Source organism: Phragmites australis, chromosome 12 (assembly GCF_958298935.1).
Source record: "Phragmites australis chromosome 12, lpPhrAust1.1, whole genome shotgun sequence".
NCBI classification, from domain to species: Eukaryota; Viridiplantae; Streptophyta; class Magnoliopsida; order Poales; family Poaceae; genus Phragmites; species Phragmites australis.
In genome coordinates this window covers 4325543-4349568 of record NC_084932.1, presented here as the reverse complement: position 1 = coordinate 4349568, position 24026 = coordinate 4325543, and the positions used below count along the sequence as shown (strand labels likewise).

The 24026-nt window shown below is 48.2% G+C and overlaps 1 protein-coding gene across 4 annotated transcripts in view; it reads right to left on the bottom strand.

Annotated features, from left to right (window-relative positions):
• LOC133887433 (receptor kinase-like protein Xa21) overlaps window positions 1-21477 on the bottom strand; it is a 32289-nt gene extending 10812 nt beyond the window's left edge. The window contains exons 1-5 of one of the 4 annotated variants that reach the window (XM_062327388.1): window positions 21302-21477; window positions 18973-19094; window positions 16009-18722; window positions 15561-15932; window positions 14820-15111 (exon numbers count right to left, since the gene is read on the bottom strand). In XM_062327388.1, the coding sequence (XP_062183372.1) occupies window positions 15562-15932; window positions 16009-18682 (3045 nt within the window). In that variant the 5' untranslated portion in view covers window positions 18683-18722; window positions 18973-19094; window positions 21302-21477 and the 3' untranslated portion in view covers window positions 14820-15111; window position 15561. Of the gene's footprint in view, window positions 1-14819; window positions 15112-15560; window positions 15933-16008; window positions 18723-18972; window positions 19095-21301 lie in introns of those variants that run through there. The other 3 variants (XM_062327385.1, XM_062327386.1, XM_062327387.1) reach the window with 3 other exon arrangements.
• Between the last annotated feature and the right edge of the window lie 2549 nt (window positions 21478-24026).

Below are 24026 nucleotides of genomic sequence, written 5' to 3'. Positions count from 1 at the left end.
CTGACTCTATTAACTCTTAACTAAACTTGTACACACCGTATGAACCATAGTCCTGCACACATACAAACGACGCCCTTGCCGTATACGAGTCGTATACAAACTCCATGCTTCCATGTGATTCAAATCCCCGATGCCCACTCTAGGATTAAATCCAACAAACCATGTCACAGTCGATCGCCAAAGATGAAAATGCCAACCATGAGTGAACTCGACTTGCCTATTTTAATTTCATAAGCTATTCTTTTTAGATGACATGATTCTCTCCCAAACAACACAACAGTTATTGACAAGGTAGTACAGAAAGTGGCGGAAAGTAGCTTGACTTGCCATGCACACAGTACAGTAGCAATGAAGCAGTTTTAAAGAAGATATATAATTCCATGATGCCCTCTGATCTTGAAAAGTGAGGGTGCAATTGTTTGTTCAACAAATTCTTATTTCCTAGAACCCATACGGAAATGAAGCAGTTTAAAGTGAGGATGTTAATACCGAGTGTTTTGCATGAGGGAAACAAGCCTCGATGGCGTTTCGCTTAGATAGAATATATTGCGAGCGTGCCAGAATACACAACGTATACAAGTAAATAGAGACAAACAATGTAAATTAAACACTGATTCTTTATTAATTCTCTCAAATTCTCATAAAGTAAAGTTTCCACGATTACATCTCATACGCCACATACGCACACACGCGTGCATCTGACTAATCATGATGACTGCGTCTTCTGGTTCCTGGGGCTTCGCGAGGCTTGCCGATTAATTACGTCCGTCTTCACATACTACATCTGATTAAGCTGTGCTGATGGTCGTCATCTCCAAAATAAGAGTTCCTCCGAATATGCATAAACACAATGTAGAAAATATGGAATTCCAAAGTCCCGTTGGCCTCTAGCAAAAGGTGTCTAACTTTGTCGTGCAAATCCCATAATGAAGTCTTGAAAAAGGTGTTCGGTCTCGTCGGTCGCGAACAAAGTAATTATGGACTCGTTGGTCATGGAAAAGGAAAAGTCCTAGCCTCGTCAGTCAGGGAAAATGAGAAGACTTCAAGTGGTGCACTGGCCTTGACGGCATGGACAAACAGATGTATGGTAGTAGCAACATTGTGCTTATGCAACACATAGGAGATTTCTCTCTACATAAGCTTCTGAAAACACCTCCTCGACACGTAATGGAATGTCTGTTTAGCTTCCTGTGATGGCATGTTGTGCTCTTTATACCTCCCAAGGGAGAGAAAACACTGACGATATTTGGTGCCATCGATTGAAGTCTTCAGGCTTGTCTGCTTTACCGCCTTCACCACCAAGTTGATCGATAGACGTGATCACAGAACATGCCGCGAAGGTCAACAAGAACTCCGCATAGGCCACTGCAGTTCCTGTCTTCATCCATACCTGGATGGAAGTAGGAAGTCAACGCCAATCCTTGGAAGTGACCTGTATCAGAATAGCAAGGATTGTGTTCTGAATACCGGGTGTTGGAGAAATGCCCCAGACTTGAGATATTTAGATGATGTACTGTAGCATTACTATAATGATCATAGTATCTCAATTATCACATCATATGTAAAGCCCAAAATACCCCTCTATGTACATGGTTGTAACATAATATCTAAGGGGCAAGCTGATAATTTCCCCTGCCCCTTCTCTCTATAAATAAGCCCTCAAAGGGCAAGGGAAAGGGACCACCCAGATTTTCCCTCCAGGCGATATAGACTCTCTCTCTTCCTCTCCTCAAGGCTACAGGCCATCTCCAAGCTTGAACCCCTCTGATATGCAGGGTTCTCGTCGCACTCTGTCCGGGGCACTTTTTGTGCTCCAACAGTGCGCCGTCCGTAGGGATCAGAACAAAGAGGCATGTTGGAAGGAGAAAGCAGGAGAAACGACACTAAGCAGTGTGAGCAAGCCGCCAATGTGCAGGCCGTCTCCGGCCTCGACGTGTCATCGCCACACGAGAGGTGCGATTTGAAGCACGCGCATCAATCACGAGCATCGCACGACGGCATACCACTGGCCATGCGAGTGAGCTGTGGCCTAAACTGCGTGCGTACACACGTGCTAGCTCGTACCTAGCCACACTTGAAGGCACGAGCAAGAGCACACCCTCCGGAAGGAACACGAGGACCTCTTTAGCCCATCCGACCTGGCACAAGGTACACATCTGAGTATGTTTTAACTCCTTGTTGGGTCGAGGTCCAAATCCCTCCGCCAGGAGCTTCGAGGTGCAAAACCCTCCACCATGAGCGTCAAGGTCCAAAACCCTTTGCCAAGAGCGTGAAGGTCCAAAACCCTCCGCACCCCAAAGGCACTGCCTCGGCCGCGTTGAGGTCAAAATCCTCCACCAAGCGTGTCGAAGTCAAAACCCTCCGCACCTCCAAGGCACTGCCTCGGTCGCGTCTAGGCCCAAACCCTTTGCACCTCGAAGGTGTAGCCTCGGTCGCATTGGGGTCCAAATCAACTTAATGATTAATCCTGAAATTACTTCATTTCATACATACATATATGCATACACGTGGCATAACCGCCTTAGAAGCTTCCCTGCCTCAGCTAAAGCCACGGCGATAGCGCTAATAGAACACGCCCTCTGCCTGCTCGCGACCATAAGATGCGAGGGGGTTAGGGGATTAATGCTCTGAGCAACAAACACTACGCATAAGGAGCGAGATGCGCCCTCCGCTCACTTACGCCCGAAAAGCGCGAGGGGGGTCGGGGGGTTAGGGAGGCAAAAGGCCTAGCCTTGCCTCCGTTGAGCCTCACCGCATCTACCACTGAGGGGGCTAACAGACTGCCTCCCTCAGCCTCACCATCGACTTCGCCTCCGGCCACCGTCGCGTGGCTCTGGACGGCCCTGCCTCCATCGAGCCTCGCCGCATCTACCGCTAAGGGGGTAGTAGACTACCTCCCTCGGCATTGCCGTCAACTTTGCCTCTGGCCTCTGCTGCAAGGATCTGGACAGCCCTGCCGCCGTCGAGCCACGCCTTGGCTACTCGCCAAGGAGGTCACCGAGTGCCCCCCTCAGCATCACCATCGACTTCGCCTCCGCCCTCCGCCGCGAGGCTTCGGACGGCCCCGCGTCCGTCAAGCCTCACCTCGGCTACTCACCAAGAAGGTCGCTGACTGCCCCCCTCAACATCATCATCAACTTCACCTCCAGCCTCCATCGCGAGGCTCCAGATGGCCCTGCCTCCGTTGATCCTTGCCGCGGCTACTCGACAAGGAGATCGTTGACTGCCCCCCTCAGCATCTCCGTAGACTTCGCCTCAGGCCTCCACCGCGTGGCTCCGGACGGCCTTGCCTCCATCAAGCCTCACCGCATCTACCGCTGAGGGGGTAGCAAACTGCCTCCCTCAGCCTCACCGTCGACTTCGCCTTCGACCACTACCGCATGGCTCCAGACGGCCCTGCCCCTGTCGAGCCTCGCCACATCTACTGCTGAGGGGGTAGCGGACAGCCTCCCTCAGCCTAGCCATCAACTTCGCCTCCGACCTTCACCGTGAGGCTTCGGATGGCCTTGTATCTGTAGAGCCTCGTCGCGGCTACTCGCCGACGAGGTCGCTAACTACCCCCTCGGCATCGCTGTCAACTTTGCCTCTGGCCTCCACCGCGAGGCTCCAGACGGCCCTACCTCCATCGAGCCTCACTGCAGCTACTCGTCGAGGAGGTCACTGATCCCCCCCCCCTCGGCATCACCATCGACTTCTCCTTCGGCCTCCCCCATGAGGCTTCGGACGGCTCTGCATCTGTCAATCCTAGGGAGCGGTTCTACTTCCCGGTGATAGTGGGGAAAGGAAGGGATAGAACGTGCGCCCGTGCCCCGAGGCGGCAATGTCTCTTCCTTGGGTGGATAAAGGGAGGAGTCACGGCCGATCGGCATCCTCATCCAGCACTCTCGCCTCTTTTCCCCCTGCTCTCCCCCTCCGCTTTTCATCATCATTGAACTCTCCTCGCGGTAATCCCAGAGGCGTCATTACTCGCTCCAGCACATGTGGCAGATCCGGACCCCCGCCAGGGGGCTGTACAACATCTAGGGACCATGTCACCATGCCAATGGGAGCCACGGGGGCCACGGTTCCCGCGTCGCTTCCTGGGTCACCGTCGGACGTGGAACTCTGCTGAGCTAGCAAGAAACACCCCCGATAGACCACTGTGCTAGGGGAGTCGACCGTTACCGCGGCCGATCTCGACCGGATGGTTGAGGAGGGGAAGATCTCCTCTAGGTCAGTGGCTCGCCCTCCAGTGGGCGAGGCGATCCCGGCCCCGCAGAGTCATGAAGTGGTGGCTTAGGTTCCCGACCACGCCGCTTCTTCTACATGGAGCTCCCCCAACTCTCAGCCAACACCATCACCTGCCTCACCATCTTAGAATGGGCCATGCGGACGGAGGTCTATGAGGGTCGGGCGGAGCTATTCGCGGCTATCCATGAAGTAAGCGTGGCCACACCGCGGGCTCTGCAGTTTTGGCAATTCCACACCAGGCTCGGACTTCGCCTAGCCCCACGAGCTCGTGTGCCAGCTCAGCGGCTGAGTCATCTGAGGTCGTGTCAAACGGGATGAAGCGCTAGAGGCGTGTGCTGGACGTCAGGTCCGAAGGCAGTGCTGCTAAGGATGAGGCCCAGTCCGGGGGTGGTGACATCGGGGGGCCCTAGCCCCTCCAGTCCCGATCGGCCCTGGCTAGATTGGAGGAGGGGGCGAGGCGTCCCTGGGCAACTCAATGGCATGGGATCTTGCCAATCCCTTTGCTGACATGGACATCACGGGCCCCACGGATGTGGCGGCCCAGGGTTTTTTTTTTGTCTTTTGGGTTGCTTGTGAGGCCCAGAGCTTTGAGGGGTGCCCGTCGGTTGAATGATTATAATGGAACTTTGGTTATCTCATAATGATCGTTGTTGTCATGTTGCCTTCATGTGTGTGTGTGTGTGTGTGTGTGTGTACAACAAGTCTATTCTGCGCCACTGTGTGCAGGGAGCGGATGCAATTGGTGCTCGCGGAGGAGGTTGCCTGCGCTGGCACGTTGGGAGCGACGTGCGCTGGAAGGAAGCGATGGCGGCCAGCTTCGGGTGGACGGCAAGGTCACCAGTGGCTTTGCGCAGGCCAAGGTCGACGTCAACGCGGAGTCACCCTTCCTGACTGTGGGCTCCACCACCATGGTAGCCATTCGTAGGGCACTGCCGCATCGTCATCACCAACTGCCGCGACTCGCGCACCGTGCTCTCCTGTGGTGGCATCGCAATGCCACTCTCCATTGACCACAAAGAAATTACTATAGTTACGACTAAGAAAATAGTCAATTATGATTGCACATATAGTTGAGTTACGATCACATGACAAAAGGTCAGGTACGATCACAACTATACTGTGGGTTTCACCCAAGTTACGACTAAGAAAATAGTCAGTTATGATTGCACAAATAGTTGAGTTACGGTCACATGACTAAAAGTCAGTTACGATCGCACCTATACTGTGGGTTTTGTCCCAGTTATGACTACACAGATAGTTGAGTTATGATCACAAGACAAAAACTTAGTTATGATCAAAACTATACTTTGGGTTTCACCCCGGTTACGACTAAGAAAATAGTCAGTTGCGACTGCACAGAGATGAACAAGTTACGACTGTATACTGGGATCGTAACTGGGGTGTCTACTATGTTGTAACTATGTTGTCGAACATGTTGTAACTCAGCTACAACCCAGGTCGTAACTGCAGTATAGCACAAAGCGTAACTGGTGACTTACATGGACGTAACTCCTGGCTCGGTCGGGGGCACGCGGGAGGGAGGAAGGCTCGGTCGGCGCACGCGTGGGAGTGAGGTTGGCTCGACCGGGGCACGCGCGGGGAGAAAACAACAACTCGCTGAGTGGCTAGGCGCAACGTGAACTGCCGTTGTGCCTAGGCACACAATATATATATATATATATATATATATATATATATATATATATATATATATATATATATATATATATATATATAGGTTCCAGATGCTCTTCCCCAAACTGATACCTTGGCGAGGCTCCGTAAGCTCCCCATTTTACACATATTATTTACAGAGTGATTCCGCATTCCATGTGTGGTCGAGGGGGGCCCCGTCCACGTCTGTGTCTGCCAAGCGATAGGAGCCTAGCCTTTTGGACGCGAGGACGAGGTAGGGGCCTTCCCATTTGTTCCGGAGTTTCGGCGATGTAGCAGTCGAGGTTCTGGACGGCATGAAGCCTTGTGCCCTCTGCTAGGTCGAGCGATACTTCTCTTTCTCCGGTGGTCTCCACCAAGTGAACCTGGAGGGAGCGTCCCTTGATTTCTGCCAGAGTCATGGCTTCGTCGCCGAACAGGAGACGGAAGGGAGTAAACCCGGTGGGATGGGTGACCGTAGTACGGAGGGACCACAACACCTTTGGGAGCTCTTCGACCCATAGGCCTTTAGCGAGGTCGACGAGACACCAGTTTAGTCCAGAGAGGATGTTGTCATTGGTGTGCTCGATCGCCCCATTGGATTGCGGGTGACGAACTGCAGCGAAGCACATCTCGATGCCATGGTCGGCACAGAACTCCTAGAACCAGCCGGAGTCAAATTGCATCCCATTGTCTACGGTTAGGTGCTATGGGACGCCGAAGCGGCATATGACATTTTTCCAGAAGAATTTCTGGACATTCTTGAGTGATTGTCATGAGGGGCTCATCCTCGATCCAATTGGAAAAGTACTCCAAGGCCACAACCGCATACCGGAGGTTGCCTTTAGCGCAAGGGAATGACCCGATTAAGTCCATCCCCCAGTGTGCAAGGGGCCACATGGGAGTGATTGGCTGTAGCGGGTTCAGAGAACGGTGGCTCCGGCGTCCCATCCACTAGCATCCTTTGTAGGTGTGGATGAGTTCCTCGGCGCTGGTCATGATAGTAGGCCAATATAGCCCTTGGCGGAGCGCTTTGCCTGCAAGGGAGCGGGGCATGAGGTGGCTGCCACAAAGCCCCTCGTGAACCTCTCTTAAGAGGTTGGCCCCTTGCCTTGGTGACAAAGCGAAGGAGAGGGCTATAGACTCCGGTCTTGTAAAGGCCTCTGTCAATCAGGAGGTAGCCCCTGACGCGTTGTTTAATACGACGGAGCTCGACCAGGTCATCGGGATCCTCTGTTCCCTTTAGGAAGGAGAATAGGGAGGCCCTCCAGTTAGAAGGCCCAATGGGTAGGATAGTGGCGGCAACCTCATCGGAGGTACCTGTTGCTGACTTGTGAAGGACTTCGAAGAAGGCCCCCGAAGGGAGGACTCCACTTCCGGTGGTAGCCTTTCCCAGGGTGTCTGCCTAGTGGTTGTTTGTGCGGGGTATGCTTCGCACTAAGATGCCTTGGAAAAACTTTTTGACCTTGCGAATTGCTTCGAGGTACTTCAACAGCTTCGGATGCCAGACCTGAAAGTCTTATTAATATGCCCGGCAACAACTTGCGAGTCTATTTTGACAATTATCTTGGCGGCCCCTAAGGCCCGAGCCTTGTGGAGCCCCAGGAGGACGGCCTCATACTCAGTGATGTTGTTGGTTGCCTTGAACTCCAAGCGGGCTATGAATGCCACTTGCTGGCCAGCCGAGGAGATAAGGACGGCTCTGGCCCCCATGCTGCTGGATCCGTATGCTCCATCGGTGTATACTGTCCATATATCTTGTGGAGGGGTCTCAGAGGGCCCTGCGGACTTGATGGTCGTACAAGCCACGAACTACACCACGAAGGGTGCAAGTACCACTGCCCATTTGCCTATGCGTCCCATCACCTCCCGATTGAGAACATGTCGCCTAGTGGGTATGAAGTTGGTATGGTGATGTCGTGGGCGAGGAATTAGTGCCGGAGCTTGCGGGAGATCATCAAAAGTGCATATGCCACCTTTTCGAGCTATGTGTAGTGTGTCTTGGCCTCGGCTAGGGCTTCCAAAACGTAGTAAACTGCCCTCTGAACAAAGCGACCTTCCTTCTCCTCCTCCAGTACGAGTACGAAGCTTACAGCAGAGGCAGAGGCGGATAAGTACTGGAGGAGCCCCTCGCAAGGAAGGAGTATAGTGTAATACCGAATTTTTTTAGGGTAAAAAAAAGAGATTTGACCAAAAATTTGACTTTTTGATCCGTTGCTTGTATGGACGATCGGAGACCGTGGTTGCGTTCATCACATCGAGACGGACCCATTTTTCTATTCATATGTCCGTTCCGGGCACTTTGTGACCCGTAGCAAGCCCAATAAATTTAGACCGTTCATTGTTTTTAAAATAAAATAAAAAAAAGAAGATGTCATGTGCATGGTTATGTCTTCTTATGAAATTCAATGAATCACTCGCATCAAATCTTATTTCCTTTAGTTAGCTTATATATAGATATATATATATATATATATATATATATATATATATATATATATATATATATATATATATATATATATATGCGGTTCTGAAGGCTTATACCAACCGAATGTTAAAATGTTTAATGTTATCGTTGGACTTGCTTAGTCATAATTGTTTCTCCTAGTGTTGGCGGTCTGTTTCATTACTAGTTTCTATTTAGAATTGTTAGCACATTCAACTTTGGCTAAATAGCTTTTTGTTAAAGTACCTTTCACTTGCTGAGATTTTCGAATCTCACCCGTGCTTTCTTTCCAGGTTCCTTTTGAGGTGTCAATCGCTTGCGGGATGGGTAGCTACACGTCGCCTGCGCGTTCACCTTTTCTTTTGGCTAAACTTGATGCCCTGTCAGATATTGTCTTTTGCCCTGTAATGTATATATAGTGAGTTTGATGGTGGTTCAGTGGTTTGGTTGAGGCTTGTACCTCGTTTGCTAGGATCTTATTTTTGCTAGTGTGATATTCTATATCTGTTCTGTCTGGTTTGTTGTTGCCTGTTATACCTCCACTTTCAGGGGAGGTGCTGCTGAAATTTTCCCTCAGCTTTCGCAGATTTTGTAGGTTGGCCTAAGTGACCTTCCGGGCTTGTTTTGGTCCCCGGGGTGTCACATATAGCGAGTGTCTTGAGGTTGGAAAGGTGGGCCTTGAAGGCCTCGAAGGCGTCCAAACACTCCATCATCCATGTGAATGGCCTGGAGCCCCTCAATGTTTTGAAGAATGGAAGGTTCTACTCAGCGGACTTGGTAAGAAACGGCTGAGGGCTGCTAGGCAACCGGCCACGCGCTGGACCCCCTTTGAGGTGGTGGGGGGTACCATCTCTGTGATGGCACTGATTTTGCCAGGGTTAGCCTCGATGCCTCGCCTGGAGACGAGATACCCCAATAATTTTCCAGCTTTGGCACCAAAGACACACTTCTCTAGGTTAAGTCGTACGCCAGTGACCCAGATGTTATTGAAGGTTTCCTGTAGGTCCGCAACATGGTCAGCTTCAATCTTGCTTTTAACAACTATGTTGTCGACGTAGGCCTCCACGTTGCAGCCTAACTGTTGTTTTAGGATTTTCCGTACTAGGCGGGAGAATGTAGCTCTGGCATTTCGGAGGCCAAAAGGCATCCGAACGTAGCATTACACTCCGAAGGGGGTAATGAAGCTGGTCTTGCCCTTGTCCTCAGCAACCATCCAAACCTAGTGGTATCCGGGGTACACATCCAGGAAGCTGAGCAACTCGTAGCCAGTGGTGAAGTCCACCAGCTAGTCTATGCGAGGGAGCGGATATGGGTCTCATGGGCAGGCTTTGTTGAGCATCATGAAGTCGATGCACATGCGCCCATTAGGCTTCTTGACCAGGATGGGATTTAACAGCCACTCCGAATGGATGACTTCCCGGATGACGCTGGCCTCCAGTAGCTTCTGGACAGCTCTCTTGGCGGATAGCTTGCGAAGCCCCTGTCGTATAGGTCGAGCCTGCGGGTCGACCTAGAGGGCATGCTTAATGATGTGGCGATCGACTTCGGGGAGATCCTGTGGAGACCATGCAAATACATCGGAGTTTTCCCTTAGGATGGCTATGAGCTGGACTTCCTGCTTCGAAGTGAGGTTTGCCCGATTTGGAACGCTAGGTCGGGATTCCCTACTCCCAATGGGACGTTCTTGATGTCCCCCTCCGACCGGGGCTTCAGAGGGACCCGACTTCGAGGCATGCAGGAGAGGGATCTTTAAGGGGGCCTTCAACCATGTTATGCACATGGCGGCTGTCAAGAGGGGCAGGGTGCCCATACTTGATGCATCTAGCCAAGTATTGATCGTCATGTACGGAGATCAGCCCCTAGGGCCCAGGTATCTTCATGCAGAGGTAATTGTTATGGGAGACTGCTTTGAACTTGTTCAGAGTTCCCCAGCCGAGGATGATGTTGTATGTGTAGGGCACGTCCACAATGTCGAAGGTGATCATCTCGGTCCGCATAACGGTGCCTTTGCCGAAGGCGACAAGTACCTCTATCCGGCCCAGGGCATCGATGGGAGCCCCATCGAACCCTTGAAGGGGCCTCCAGGCTGGAGAGAGTCGGCTCCGCGGAATGCGGAGCTGGTCGAAGGCATGTACAACGAGGGTATCTGCGGAGCTTCCTCCGTCAATCAACACCCTCCGGACTTCAATTTCGGTGATGTTGGTCGTGATGACCAGCGCATCGGTATGGGGGAAGTTTACTCCCATAGCGTCGTTGTGGGAGAATGTTACAAGGGCTTCGGCTCATCCAATGACTTGGTGGTGGATGCTGGTAGCCCTGACATGGTTGACCCCATGTGCAAAGTCATGCCGCTGCCGCTTTGAGAAGCCACCGGAGGGTCCTCCTCCTGCTATGGCTAGGACCACCCACCTAGCATGGTCCCCTTTGTCGACGTGCTACACTGTGGGTAGCGGTAGCGGCGGAGGTAGAGATAGCGGGGGAGGGTTCTGAAAGGCCAGGTGATCAATCTGGTGGCCTGCTACTTGCCTACAGCCTCCGCGCTGCTTGGCGCCAACCCTGTCCCCCGCCGCGTGCGCTGCCTGCCTCACGAGGTACTCTTCTCGAAAGGTGGTGAGGGTCTGGCAGTCATCGGTGTTGTGGGCTCGTCCGCCTCCTGCAAAGTGCACTAGTATCCTTCTTCCGGATGTCGACCCTGGGTGCGTTGTCGCTCAGGGAAGGCTCCAGAGCACCCTCGCCACGCCCCTTGAATGGGGCAAGCTCGGAGCCCCTCGGGCTTGAGCGATGTTGTGCAAGCCGCGCCGTTGTTTTTGCCGGGGCCTGTGCACCCTGAAGCCCACAGCTTCCTTGGAGCCCCTTTTTACCAATGGAGGTGGCGGGGCATGAGAGTACCCCGCTTGAGAGGTGGGCTTCTCAGGCTTGACACAGGGGGTCATGGTGATACGCACAGTCTCCCGACAGAGCCGCTCCTCCTCCGCACTTGTCCTTAAATTTGCACATGAGGGCGCTTACTGAGCGCACTGGGCGTCGATGCAGTTGATCGAGGAGAGGCCCGGTGGCCAAACCTTGGGTAGCGACATCAATGACCGATGATTCTAAAATGCTCTTTACCTGGGCCTTGATTTGGGTGAACCTCCAGAAGTACTGTCAGAGGGTCTCACCGGGCTATTGCTTAATGGCATAAAGCCTCCCAGAGGTCACCGGCTCGACGAAGGTACCCTGGAAGTTGTTGTAGAAGGTGTCCCTGAGCTAGGCCTAGGCGTAAATAGACCCGGGTTCTAGCGCCCAAAACCATCGGAGGGCTACTCCTTCCAGAGCGAGAGGAAAGCACTTGGCCATGGTGGCCTACCCGCCTCCGTTGTCTTCGATGAAGAGGGTGTATGCACAAGTGAACTCCAAGTCTGAATCACCTTTAGATTTAGGCAGCTTGGGGGTCCAGAAACCGTCCGGGAAGGGTACGACTTGCAGGTCTGCCTAAAGGGGAGAGTCGGAGTTGATGAGCGGGGCCTCACGCCGACAGGCCCGAGGCTCCACTGCCTGTTGGTCGACCGCAGATGGCGTGCGATGGTGATGTGTCATGATGACGAAGCCCTCGCTAGCCCCCGGAGCCTGGGCTAGCACAGCGTTGGCCGTTACAGGCGCCACAATGGTCATGTCGGTAGGCAGCTGTGTGGCCCGCAGGGCCGCCTGCAGCTCCTCCAGCTGAGCCCGGAGGGCCACCACGTGTGCATGTTGGTTGGCCGCTGTGGCTTGTGCAGTTGTGGCCTCAGCCTCAGCCGCAGCCGCGGCCCCCCGGGGCACAACGAGGTCCGCACCTTGCTTCCGCTGAAGGGCCTCCGGAACGGCGATGCCCCTAGCGTTAGTCACAACCAAGGTCATGGCCGGATCGCCGGTGGCCACGGGGTTCTCATTTCGGCCAGATGAGGGGCTGGTGTCGGCGTAGCATGAGCTTGGTTGTGGCGGTCGTGTGGACTTTCGCACCGGCGTGGTCGGGGAGTCGGCCACCTAGGCCGTCGCCCTGGCCATCTTCTTCTTTGGTGGCATCCTACCTCTCCTAGTGCTTCTACACGTATTCTCTCCTCATAGACGTGCCAGCTATTGGTGAAAGAAAATGCCTTTCACGAACAAAGTGTGGCGAGAGACAATTCACAGAAATAACTCAAGCTTGGAGGAGAAGTGGAGATGGATAGAACACCACGAGTTTTCAGGGAAATCTACCCCCCCCCCCCCCCCGCTCTCCTTGGCTTAGTGGCCAAGAGTTTGTATTTATATTGATATTCAGAGTGTGAATGTACAAACATACCCATATGAGGTTGGTAGAGATATAAGCTCTTTACTGTACCACAGGGTATAGAGATAGCCCCGTAAATCATTGCTACGGCTGGTGAGGCGGTTGTTCTAGCGGCTGGTCGTCTATTCCAATGTCGCACTGCACCAGCGTGTCAAGTGGCCACCACTTGCACCAGAGTGTTAGGGGGCCACCACTTGACTGGTATTAAATGCCGGTCACTTCGCTGCAAATGAGAGGCGACCTACGGGCCCCCTCCTAGTTGATCTTTCTGAAGGACCGATGGCTCCGAGGGTCTGGAGGGCTTCGAAGGCATGGCCTCCGGGACCCCTCTGGAGCCATGGGGTCCTGGAGGGGTCCTGAGCCTGATGGTCCTCGGATCTAGACTGAGGATAAGGAGGTGTCGGGGGTTCTTGATGGTGACCCCAACAAGTACATTATACAGTTATGCTCACATTTGGCCTGATAAGGACCTCCAACTAGCGCAGTACCAAAAGGGAAGAATTATATTCCTGAAAACAACTAGAAATTTCCCCGAGTTTAAACACATTTCTCAAACACGATAAACTCAGGACTCTGAACTGACAGGGGGGGGGGAAGAAATTGGTGTGCAGAAGATGAAGATGCAGAGGATACGAGGAGCTGACAAGGGAGAGGAGACCGTTTGGATTGGAGGAATTCGAAAGGGCTATTTGGATCAAAGGATTCATGACCAGTAAAACAAAGGAAAGGCTCGCAAAACCATCGATTTCACAGGAATTGAAACATCCGGTCCGAGCTCAATTTTTCGCGAAGCCCGTGACAACGAGCGAAGGGACAGAGAGAAAACACTGCTTACGTGGGCGTGTGCTGCCACCGCGCCATTGACGGATGTGGTGGAAGCAATGGAGTCGAAGAGATTAACATCCAGCGCTCCAATGAAACGTGGGGCCACTAATTTAGTGGGCCCATCTACCGGTGCTTAGGAGTGAGAATTCGCTCAGTCGGTCTAAGCTATGATATTAATGTTCTAAGAAAAATACATGTGAGCTTGCCTGTTCCTCAGCTTCAAACATAATTTTTTTTAGACAAGGCAGGAGTTGCCCCCTCCGATTTCTATTATAAGAAACCAGGCAGTGAAGCCACAGAACATAGAGGTCTTAAACACAAAAAGAAAATGCTTGCAAACACAGATGCAACTCTAGCAATATGCAGACAACTACAAGCTATCCTGCAGCCGCTTGCACATGAACTGCTCCATCTCCTGCATGGTTCGAATGCAGAGGAAGCCTCCATCGCCGGAGATTCCATACGAACCACACGGCGGCGATGTGGTCACTGGCGGGTTGGCAGCGGCGGCGACGGCTCCACGAGACCGACGGCGCCAGAACCCACGCCGCACCGCCCCACTCGTGTGGAGGCCGCCGATGCCAGCGACGCGCCGATCCAACCGCACACACACGGATCCCGCAGGCGACGCGCCAATCCAACCGCACACGCACGGATCCCGCCGGCGGCGCGTGGATCCGGCCGGAAACGCACGGATCCAGCCGACCGCTCGCGGATCCGGGCGAAGGACAAAACCACACCGTGAGACTGACTGCGCCGGAAACAAGAAGAGGAAAAAGAGAAGAGAGGGAGAGGAGAGGGAGGAAAGCTTCAAACATCATTTGCTACAAAATTTATGTGTCTTCCAATCCTCTGTTACGGGGCTATGTTCCTTTTCTATTTCTACGTTTCTCTATGCCTATGTTTTGGATTACTGCATTCCAAATAGGAAGATGGGAGAAGAAATATTCTGGAGAAAGATTTTTTTGCAGGAGTCTTTGCTGTGAAGTACAAGGGTCAGACCAAAGGGTTGTTCCCTCGGTAAGTGACCAAATGCAATTTTTCTAAAGGATCAAACCTCTCGTTGGTATTTAAATGAACTGAGAACTTTTGGTAATAAATTTTTAATCTAAAAATCTTTCGCTATATGAGTATACAACCAATTATGTAATCTAAATAAAATAATTGTTCACACTAAAAGAAACCAAGAACTTTTCTTATTACTCTCTGTTGTGAATGTATGACCTCTATCAAACATATTGCATATTAGACCAAGTCAATATCCAAAATATTATACATTTACAAACAGAGAAAGTGCATTGAAGGACTACATAATGTTTAGCCCGCACAATTGCGCGTGCCACTTGATCTAGTTTCCTTAATAGTAAAAGCATATAAGAAAAACGGCACTTCTTCCCCTTTCCATGTTTAGAGAATGTTGAAGAGAGTTGAGTGAGTTAGAGGACAGAGGTACAAACATATTAACTCTCCGTGAAAACAATTTATAATCTAAACTAAAAATAAGAATTGAGAATTTCAAAACTCCACATGTAAAAAAAGAGAAAACACAGGCTGTGTTCTAGGATTCAAATAGTCAAGCTTGCTTCAGTTTGCCAGCTCCACTTCTTTGTCAACAAAGGACTAGTGTATACCAGGCTCTCTTGCGGTCTTGCTAAACACCGGAAATCTGCAGTGGAGAACGACACACCATCACTTTTTAGATTATTTATCGGGTGTTTGGTCTGAGGAATAAGGTGATCCATCACTATCTCATTCCTAGCCCATATGTTTAGTTTGAAGAATAGAATAGGTTGATCTGTCACCATCTCATTCCTCACAAGCACATGAATAGTGCAAACATGAGGGATGTTGTCATCCCACCAAAATTCATGACATGAAGTCATGACGGACCATCCCATCTAAGATGAGTTTGTCCCTCAAACTAAACACCCTATTAGTTTACGCGGTAAACCTTTCATAAGCTACAGGTAGAAGAAATAGCAGCAGACTTGCCATATTTCATCCACAGTAGGAATAAAAGTTCAGTCTACAAAACAATGAAAAAGAAATAAGGTACAACTAGGACAAAATTTACAGTAGATCATACCAAATCATCAATGTACTAGCTAGTGTTACCTTAGTTTCCTCTAAGATAAGCCTCCTTGATTCCATGCAGCCTTGCAGCCACTTCTCGCATGTCCATGCGCTCATTCGGGGATGGATTAGCACAGCGAAGTCCAATATTTAGCACTGAAAGTAAACACTCCCAGCTCTTCTCCTTCATGGCTGCTGATGTTTGTTGCGATAAAGCATGCTCCTCTTCTAGTAGTTCAGGATCTACAATCTGTGATATCCTGTCCGGGAAGTTCATCTCAACGAATCTTGCAATGTTCAGCCCGTCCTTGAACATATCGTCAGTTGGCATCTTCCGTAAAAATATTTCAAGTAGAACAATTCCAAAACTGTAAACATCCCCAGCGCTTGAAATTTCACTGCCTGTTGCACACTCTATGGATTGCATAGAAGAATGGTTTAGTCTGAAGTTAATACTGCAGGGAAAAAGTCACAGTAAAACTAGCATTACCTGGGGCAACATATCCAATTGTTCCCTTTATAGCAATTGAAGAAGTTGAGATGGAGTCGCTAACAAATGATGTTGCGGAGTCAAGTCTGAATCTTGCAAGGCCAAAATCTCCAACATTAGCTGTCATAGTTTCATCTAAAAGAATATTGCTGGGCTTCAGATCACAATGAACAATAGTTCCTTGGTTGTTATGATGGAGGTATTCCAATGCATCTGCGACATCAACCACAATGCTTAACCTTTGAGCCAGTGTAATGCTGCTATGAATTGAAGTGTCTCCATCATCCCGAGTCGAGTACAATAACTCATGCAAGTCACCTTGTGGCATGAACTCATATACTAAGGCTTTGAAATCATTTCCCCTGGAATCAATACTTGAGCATGAAGTTAGGATTGGAACTAGGTTTCGATGTCGCATATTTCTCAGAGCATTACATTCTGCAATGAAGCTCTTTTGTGCTCCCGTTGTTTCTAAGCTGAAAACTTTGATTGCAACCACAATTCTGTCTTGGAACATTTTTCCTTGATATACGGAAGAATATCTTCCTTTACCGATTAAATTGGATGCGGCAAACCCCTCTGTTGCTCTAGCAAGATCATGGTAAGAAACTTTCGGAAATTTTCTACCAAATGAGGGCCGAAATATAAGTTTTCTCTTCTGTTTGCCCCTCCAGAGCAACATTACATATATGACTATAGCAAGTGCCACAATAATGGCTAACAGGATCACCACTTTTTGCACGGTGGAATGCTTGTACCTTCTGGAATTCAAAGGCGTGACAGAACAAGAGAGTAAGTGTAACTCCAGAGGCCCACCACAAAGCCCCTGGTTTCCATCAATCCTCACGGCAGTTGCATTCCCAAAAATTCCTTTTGTTGGGACCTCACCATTTAGGTTGTTGAATGACACATCTAGTTGCTCAAGATGTTGTAGGCCGCCGAGAGAAACTGGTATTGACCCGGTCAAGTTATTGTGAGACAAATTGAGAACTTGTAGGCTAGTTATATTGCCTAATGATGTGGGGATACTTCCACTGAAAGAGTTATGGCCCAGCTCGATATCTTGTAAACTTTCACAGTCACCCAAAGTGCTTGGAATATCTCCAGATAAATTATTATATGGAAGATACAAATATGTGAGTTGTTTGGCATTGCCAATATCGGGATGAAGTGGTCCATCTAGGTTGTTGAAAGATAAGTGAATCTGTACTAATGTTGGAATTCTGAAGAGCTCCTTTGGTATGCTCCCATGAAGATTGTTGTTGGAAATGCTCAGTTTTTCAAGCATTTGGAGGCTTCCTAGGATTGGGGGTATGTGTCCATCAAATTTGTTTGAGAATAAATAGAGGACTCCCAATTGTGTCATATTTGAAAAGGTTGATGGAATGACCCCTGTAAAGAAATTGCTGTATAGTGATAGCAATTGCAGATTTTTTAGAGTTCCAAGCCATTCTGGAACCACACCAGTGAATTGATTCTTACTCAATGACACAATGATCAGGTTGCGAAGGTTTGCTATACCAGAAGGAAAATCTCCTGACAGCTGATTTCCTGTCATGTATAGATATTGGAGTTGATTGGAAAGGTTACCTAATGAATTTGGAACACGGCCTTCTAGACAATTCCCATCTAACTCCAAACGCTGCAGCTCAGTGCAGTTGGCTAAGCTGTCCATAAAGTTCCAGTCTTGCATATTGCTTGCTCGGAGTTTATTTAACTCGAGATTTAGCCAAGATAGTTTAGAAAGTTTGCCGATGGAGCTAGGCACCACCCCAGTGAATTTATTCCTGGATATATCGATAGAGGACAGCCTGGAAGCATTTGTTAATCCAGATGGGATATGCCCATGAAAGAAGTTGACAGCTAATGTGAGCACTTGGAGATTGGGTAGAGAGTTGCCGATATTGGATGGTACATCTCCACTTAGACCATTCAAAGAAGCCCTAAATTGAACTAGATTAGAAAGATTTAGGACAGGCTGTGGAAAACGACCTGACAACTTATTCTCACTCAAAACTAGGTATTGCAACCCGGACAACGTTGCAAACTGACTTGGGATGTGACCCTCGATATTATTTGACGCACAAGAAAACATATTAAGCGTTGTGATATTGGCAAGAGAAGTAGGGATGGTGCCGCTAAGATTATTAAAAGAAAGTTCCAACGTTTGTAGCCGGCGAGGCAAATCTGCAGGAATCTGTCCAGCTAGTTGATTATTCCATAGCCATAGCTCCTTGAGCTTTGAACAGTTTGCAAGACTGGGTATCCTTGCTTGAAGCGTGTTATTACTCAAGCTGAGGATTTGGAGGCGATGAAGGCGACCAAGGGATTGAGGGATTTCTCCAGTGAATGAATTAGCTGACAAGATTAGAACTTTTAGGAATGTTAGGTTTCCGAGTGAATGAGAGATTTGCCCTACCAAACCTCGACTTGTGAGATTAAGAGAAGTAATACGATTTGGGTGCTTGAGACTACACAGAACACCTTCCCAGCTGCAGAAGTGGTTGCTTTCATTCCACGACATCAAGGCTTGATGTGGATCAAGACTGATTGCCTTCTTGAAATCAATTAGTGACAGCCTATCTGTGTAGTTTCCGTTGCAGGAACAGATGACAGCATGTGCACAGCACGCCATGAGCACCAAGAGAAACTGTCGGATTGCAGTAAGCTTCATGGCTAGTCTTGCTAGCTTGGCCGAACTTAGATCTTGATTACTGCATTGATAAAAAAGGAGAAAGTTCAGAAAATAGTCAACAAATGTCTTAGGGAAAATAATGAAAGAGAGCTTTTCTGGATGACTACAATTTGCCCAGATCTACTTAATTCGAGCTAACACGTACGTACATGCAAACAGTTTCCGATAAGCTGCATATGCTTGCAGTTCGTAGTCAAAAAGCTGATCTGATCGATAAGACCAGCAGACGAATCAGACGAGCGAGAGCTAAAACAAGAGATGATGCTTACCGGCGACCCTTGGCGGCACTCGGTCAAAGCCGTCGCCTAATGGCGGCTTTAATTTGGTGCAGCAGCGTTGAACACAATTGAAAGTTTCCACTGCAGGATGAGTGGATGATTGTCAAGTATAGCTGCAATTCAGAGTTGAAAATGTGCTTCAGAACCATACAATTCTTGCAGACAAGGATCACACTGTTAGAGTTTAATCTTGTTTTTTTTCTTTGGTAGGAGTCTAATACATATAAGAGATTGAGTCCGACTTGCATGCAGGTGTTGAGTCCATGTACTGTACATGGCTGATGAGTTTAAGTAAGAGTATAATTGGATCGGAGTAGGATTCAGAGTTGAGTATTCAGCCCTGTATAGGGGCACCCCACAATGTAACGTGACAAAAAGAGTAGAGAAGGGAAAGGCTTCAGGAGCTTGTGGTGCTGGAAAATCTTGGGTTCTTCGTGTTCCTTGTGAACTTCTTGTGTGCATCCAGATAGCGTGTGTGTTTTCTATATACTTCGACGTGATTTGTGATATTTGATCCTGGTGTAATCCCATCACACACATTATTGAAAACAAATGCCTCAAGTATCACAAGTCTAGCTGCAGCCGATCTACTCAATTCCAGAACACAAACTAGTTTCTGTTGGAAATACTCACACTTTAGTGTCTTTTTAATTCCTAAACCAATTATCAGGAAGATGCAGCAATTATACTATATCCACACATTAAAACCAGTAGCAATGTAAACAGTAGAGACGCCGTGTAAACCATGGATCTATGCACTAGTTGTAATCCTGTATTTTGCCATTGTTTAAAAATCACTATATATTTGACCTTTTTGAAATTAAAACAAATTTGATCGGGCAAAAGTATCCCAAATACGTACCAAATTTGAAAAATATGCACAAGCTCATCATATTTCATTTTTTGAACTTTTTAGATTTATTTGGATTTTTTCATTGCGAGTTCAAATTCGAATTTCTCTATGTCTGGAAATCATCAAACCTATTCTAAATCCTAAAACCTCTCTGGGCCAAAACCCAAATCACCCTCTCTTTCAGCCCGGCCTGGCCCAGCCACACCGCCCCTTCGTCAACCTCTCGTCTCCCACGTCCTCTCGCTCGCCCATACCTCCCTGTCTCTCCTCTCTTGGTCTCTAGTTGTCTTGTCACATCAACGCCGATGTGAGCCCCACAAGTAGCATGTGCGCACGAGAACCCGTTGTCCTATTCTGTCGGCTAGCTCGCAACTTTTGACCAAACTACTCGCTGTCGAGTGTCGACGATGACTTCGGAGCTTGACGCTGCCATGACTAGTAACTCTACTCCTCCCATCCCATCTCTCCATCTCTCGTAACTTTTCCACCGCCGTAACCACACCGCGATTACACCATGCTTGCATCACTGTTCAGTCTCATCACCAGCAAGAAAAATCTCATTGATGGGCGGATATTTTCCCGTCCATCACCTTACCTCGTCTATTTAAGGCCGGCGATCACCTCCGCCGACTCACTGCACCACCACAGCTCTCTCTCTCTCTGCCACACCCAATTTCCCATCGGAGCGTCTCCTCTGTTTTCCCCAATCACCGAACCGCCAACATCATGCAGCGCCGCAGAACGAATAAGCGATGCCGTAGTTTGATTTCAGATGGATCTGAAATGAGGAGGATATTATCCGCTAATTGTTTTTCTAATTTCTTTCTTTATTTTTATTAGTAAAACGAATTCTATATCTGTAGCTGGTAACGAGACGATAAGGTTGGAGAACGATGGTGGATGGCTAAAGTAGGTAAATTACTTGAATTTTAGGGGTTTTTATTAGATGAGAAGAGAGTAGGGAGAAGAGGTGATGCAGGAACCAACTCATATTTTATATAGTAGAGATTTTCAAAAGTAGCATAAATATAGGTTTGTTTTCAAAAATTACAAAAATAGACACTTATGGCATTTACTTGTCTGTGCAAAAATATTTTCCGCTCTCTGGGTGGAAGATAAATATTTCTCTTCCACCTAGAGGATGAGGAGTGTGTGTTCAACTGTCATGATAAGCTTGCTCCTACCAAAAGAAACAAATATTTACTCCGTGATTAAATACAAAGTATTATTTGTGATTGACCTATGATTAAAGGAATGAAATGGAAAGATGGAAAGTACTCGGTGATTAAGAAGGAAAATGCAAAGATGGAAAGTAGTCGGTGAATAGACGCAATCCGAACAACACCCTTTTTATGTCTGGAGGGAGTAATGTGCACATCCGACCTATGTTGAAATCCTAGTGCCGGCTCCGATCTCCACTACAAATTAAAATGGTCGGGGACAAAAACAAAAGCAAAAGGTGCTTACAGTTACAGCTCGCACGAGTCGAGACCGGCACCCGAAGTGAAGCTAGCCGGCCATCCAGTGCCTGTGGAGCCCGATCAACCCGCCCAGCGCACCGGCCGGGCGTCGATGAGATCACTGGCTATGAGGTCACCGCCACGAGACACAAGGACCGAGCTGATGAGGCTGCTACTTATATATAGAGAGATGGATGGAACTTGCACTGAGAGCCCCAACATGGCAACTTGTATCAGACGACAAAAAATTCAGCCTAACATTTGTCTGCCGCTTTTGGGTCAGTCAATGAGTCGTCAAGGTAGACTTGGAGCAGTTTCATGGATGTTGCTGGATGCTTCAATTATTGGAACCCCTTTTAAATAGCTTTCATCAACATGGTGTGTTTTCTTCTTGAGTACAAGCAGTCAGACCCCCCCCCCCTCTCACACACACGCACATAGGGGTGAAATCGACTCGAAATCGAATGGATATCATTTGTATCCATATCTCTTTTTTTTTTGAATCGGAGCCAAATGCAAATATTGTCGTACTGAATACGTCACGGATAGTATTGATCATGAGTATGAATCAAATACATATAAAAAATGGTGCGGTAACAAATATTTTTTTTTGTCAGATAGCATGTGAAAAAAAACGATCACATATGTTATAATCATTCAGCCATTCCACTTGTCAAAAATTTAATCTTAGCAATCGAATAAGCAAAATAGCAATATATGACATCTTACAATGAGTCTAACTAGCGTATAGTCGCATGGTTAGTGCCCTAGTAATGCTAGAGTGTTTGATACCTAACATTACATAAACAATCACACAAATTAACTACAACATGGCAGCTTGCATCATGACGACAAAATATTAGGCCTAACATTTGTCTGCCACATTTGGGTCAATCAATGAGCCGTCAAGGCAGACTTGGAGCAGGTTCATGCATGTTGCTGGATGTCCTCATTTGCTTACAGAGTGTGTGGGTTGGCAGAATGGCAGATACTGGCACTGAACACGTGCTTCACTTCTTGCTGCCTCAGTGAGTGAATTGATGGACAGGCTCGATTGCAATGCGTAGCTTTTTCTGGGCAGTTCTTTTTTCCAGGGAATTTCTGGGCAATTTTGCGGCCTGCCGGGCAAAGTCTCCGGCGAGAAAAGGAGAGTCAAAAAGTCTCCTCGGCGACCAGGACTCCACCGGGGTTTATATCCTTCGCCGTACCGTACCAAATTATGTGTGTTACAGGTGATGACAGGATAGTCTTCATGTAGGCGACTCATCCACAGGCTCGATTCTGTTTAGAAATTGCCAAAGGAATCAACCATGATTGACTTCTCACGATTTTTAGTGTGTACTCCTCCCTTTCGTCGTTCTTAGATAATACCGTAAGGATCCAGTAGTTACAGTAGGATAGAATTATTCTCTCTGATATGATATCTCTAGTATTATTTGGGATTTAAACCACTATTTATTTTATATAAATAGCCCAGGAGACTCAATTAATACATCCAACGAATTACGCAGTATGTTCATACTTTTACATTATATCAAGCCAACACTGTTCTTGAGCCCCCACCTTCACATCTTCCACCACGCCACCTTTTGGAGATGACTCAATTTCCATGATCTCTCTCAGGGCTGCGCAATCTGTAGTTTACGGTTTGTGTCACCAATCGTTAGATCGGACACCAATTAGAGTTTTCTCAGGTCATCTTCGAATCGAGTTTTTTTATTTTTTATCATGGTAAATAAGATTAATTTGAAATAGGCGAATGATGATATTGAAAGCATAAACTATTGCTCATGTTGCCAAAAGGAAGATGTAGTTTTTTCCATCTTCATACACAGTCAATATGGAAGGTTATAAATACAAAGAGTCACGGACCAAGTGCTATGACTATTGCTCATATTGCTGAAAAGATTCATCCCATCCATTCTCAACCTAAACCTTATATTCCTCTTGTCAGCTTTGAATTCCTTGTATTTTGTATCGAAATTCCTCCATTGCATTCCATCAGTAAGGTGTTTTAAGTTTAAGCATTCCGTCTTTCTTGCATCCTTCGGCATGCCATCGCATCAACTCTGCATTCGCTTTGTTGGCAAACAATCTCTTCAGACAGGAGATTCTAGGAAAATACCAAACTATCTTAGCAGAGGGTCTTTTATCCTTACTCTTCTCCCCTACGTCATCGCTATCGATATTGTCAACGTTGCGTTTGTACCGTGATGCACCACAAACGTGATACGCTTCCAAGTCTGCATCCCCGTTGCGAAACAACATGCAGTCATTTCGACATGCATGTATTTTCTCAACTCCAATCCCAACGGGCATATAATCTGCTTGGTATGGTATATGTTTTTAAGGCAACTCGTTGCCCTCTGGAAGTAAGTCCCTCAAGAATCGTAATAACTCATTGAAACCCTTATCAGACCAACCATTGCTAGACTTCATTTGCAGCAATGTCAGCACAACATGTAGCTTGTTGTGCTCTTTCTTACAACCCAGGAACACCGGTGTTTTATTGCCCTCCATCATGCGCTGGAACTTTTCATGTTGCCTATCACTGGTGAAGTCTCCCTCCGCATTGTGCAACATTTCATCTAGGTCGTCATCATCATTGCCGACAAAAGTATCTTCGAACGCTGACATATCGATGTCTTCGTCATCCATCATATCGTTGCCTCCGTCTTCCTCGACTGTGTGCTTCTCTTCACGCACAACCTCCTCATGTTCATCGTGCTCGG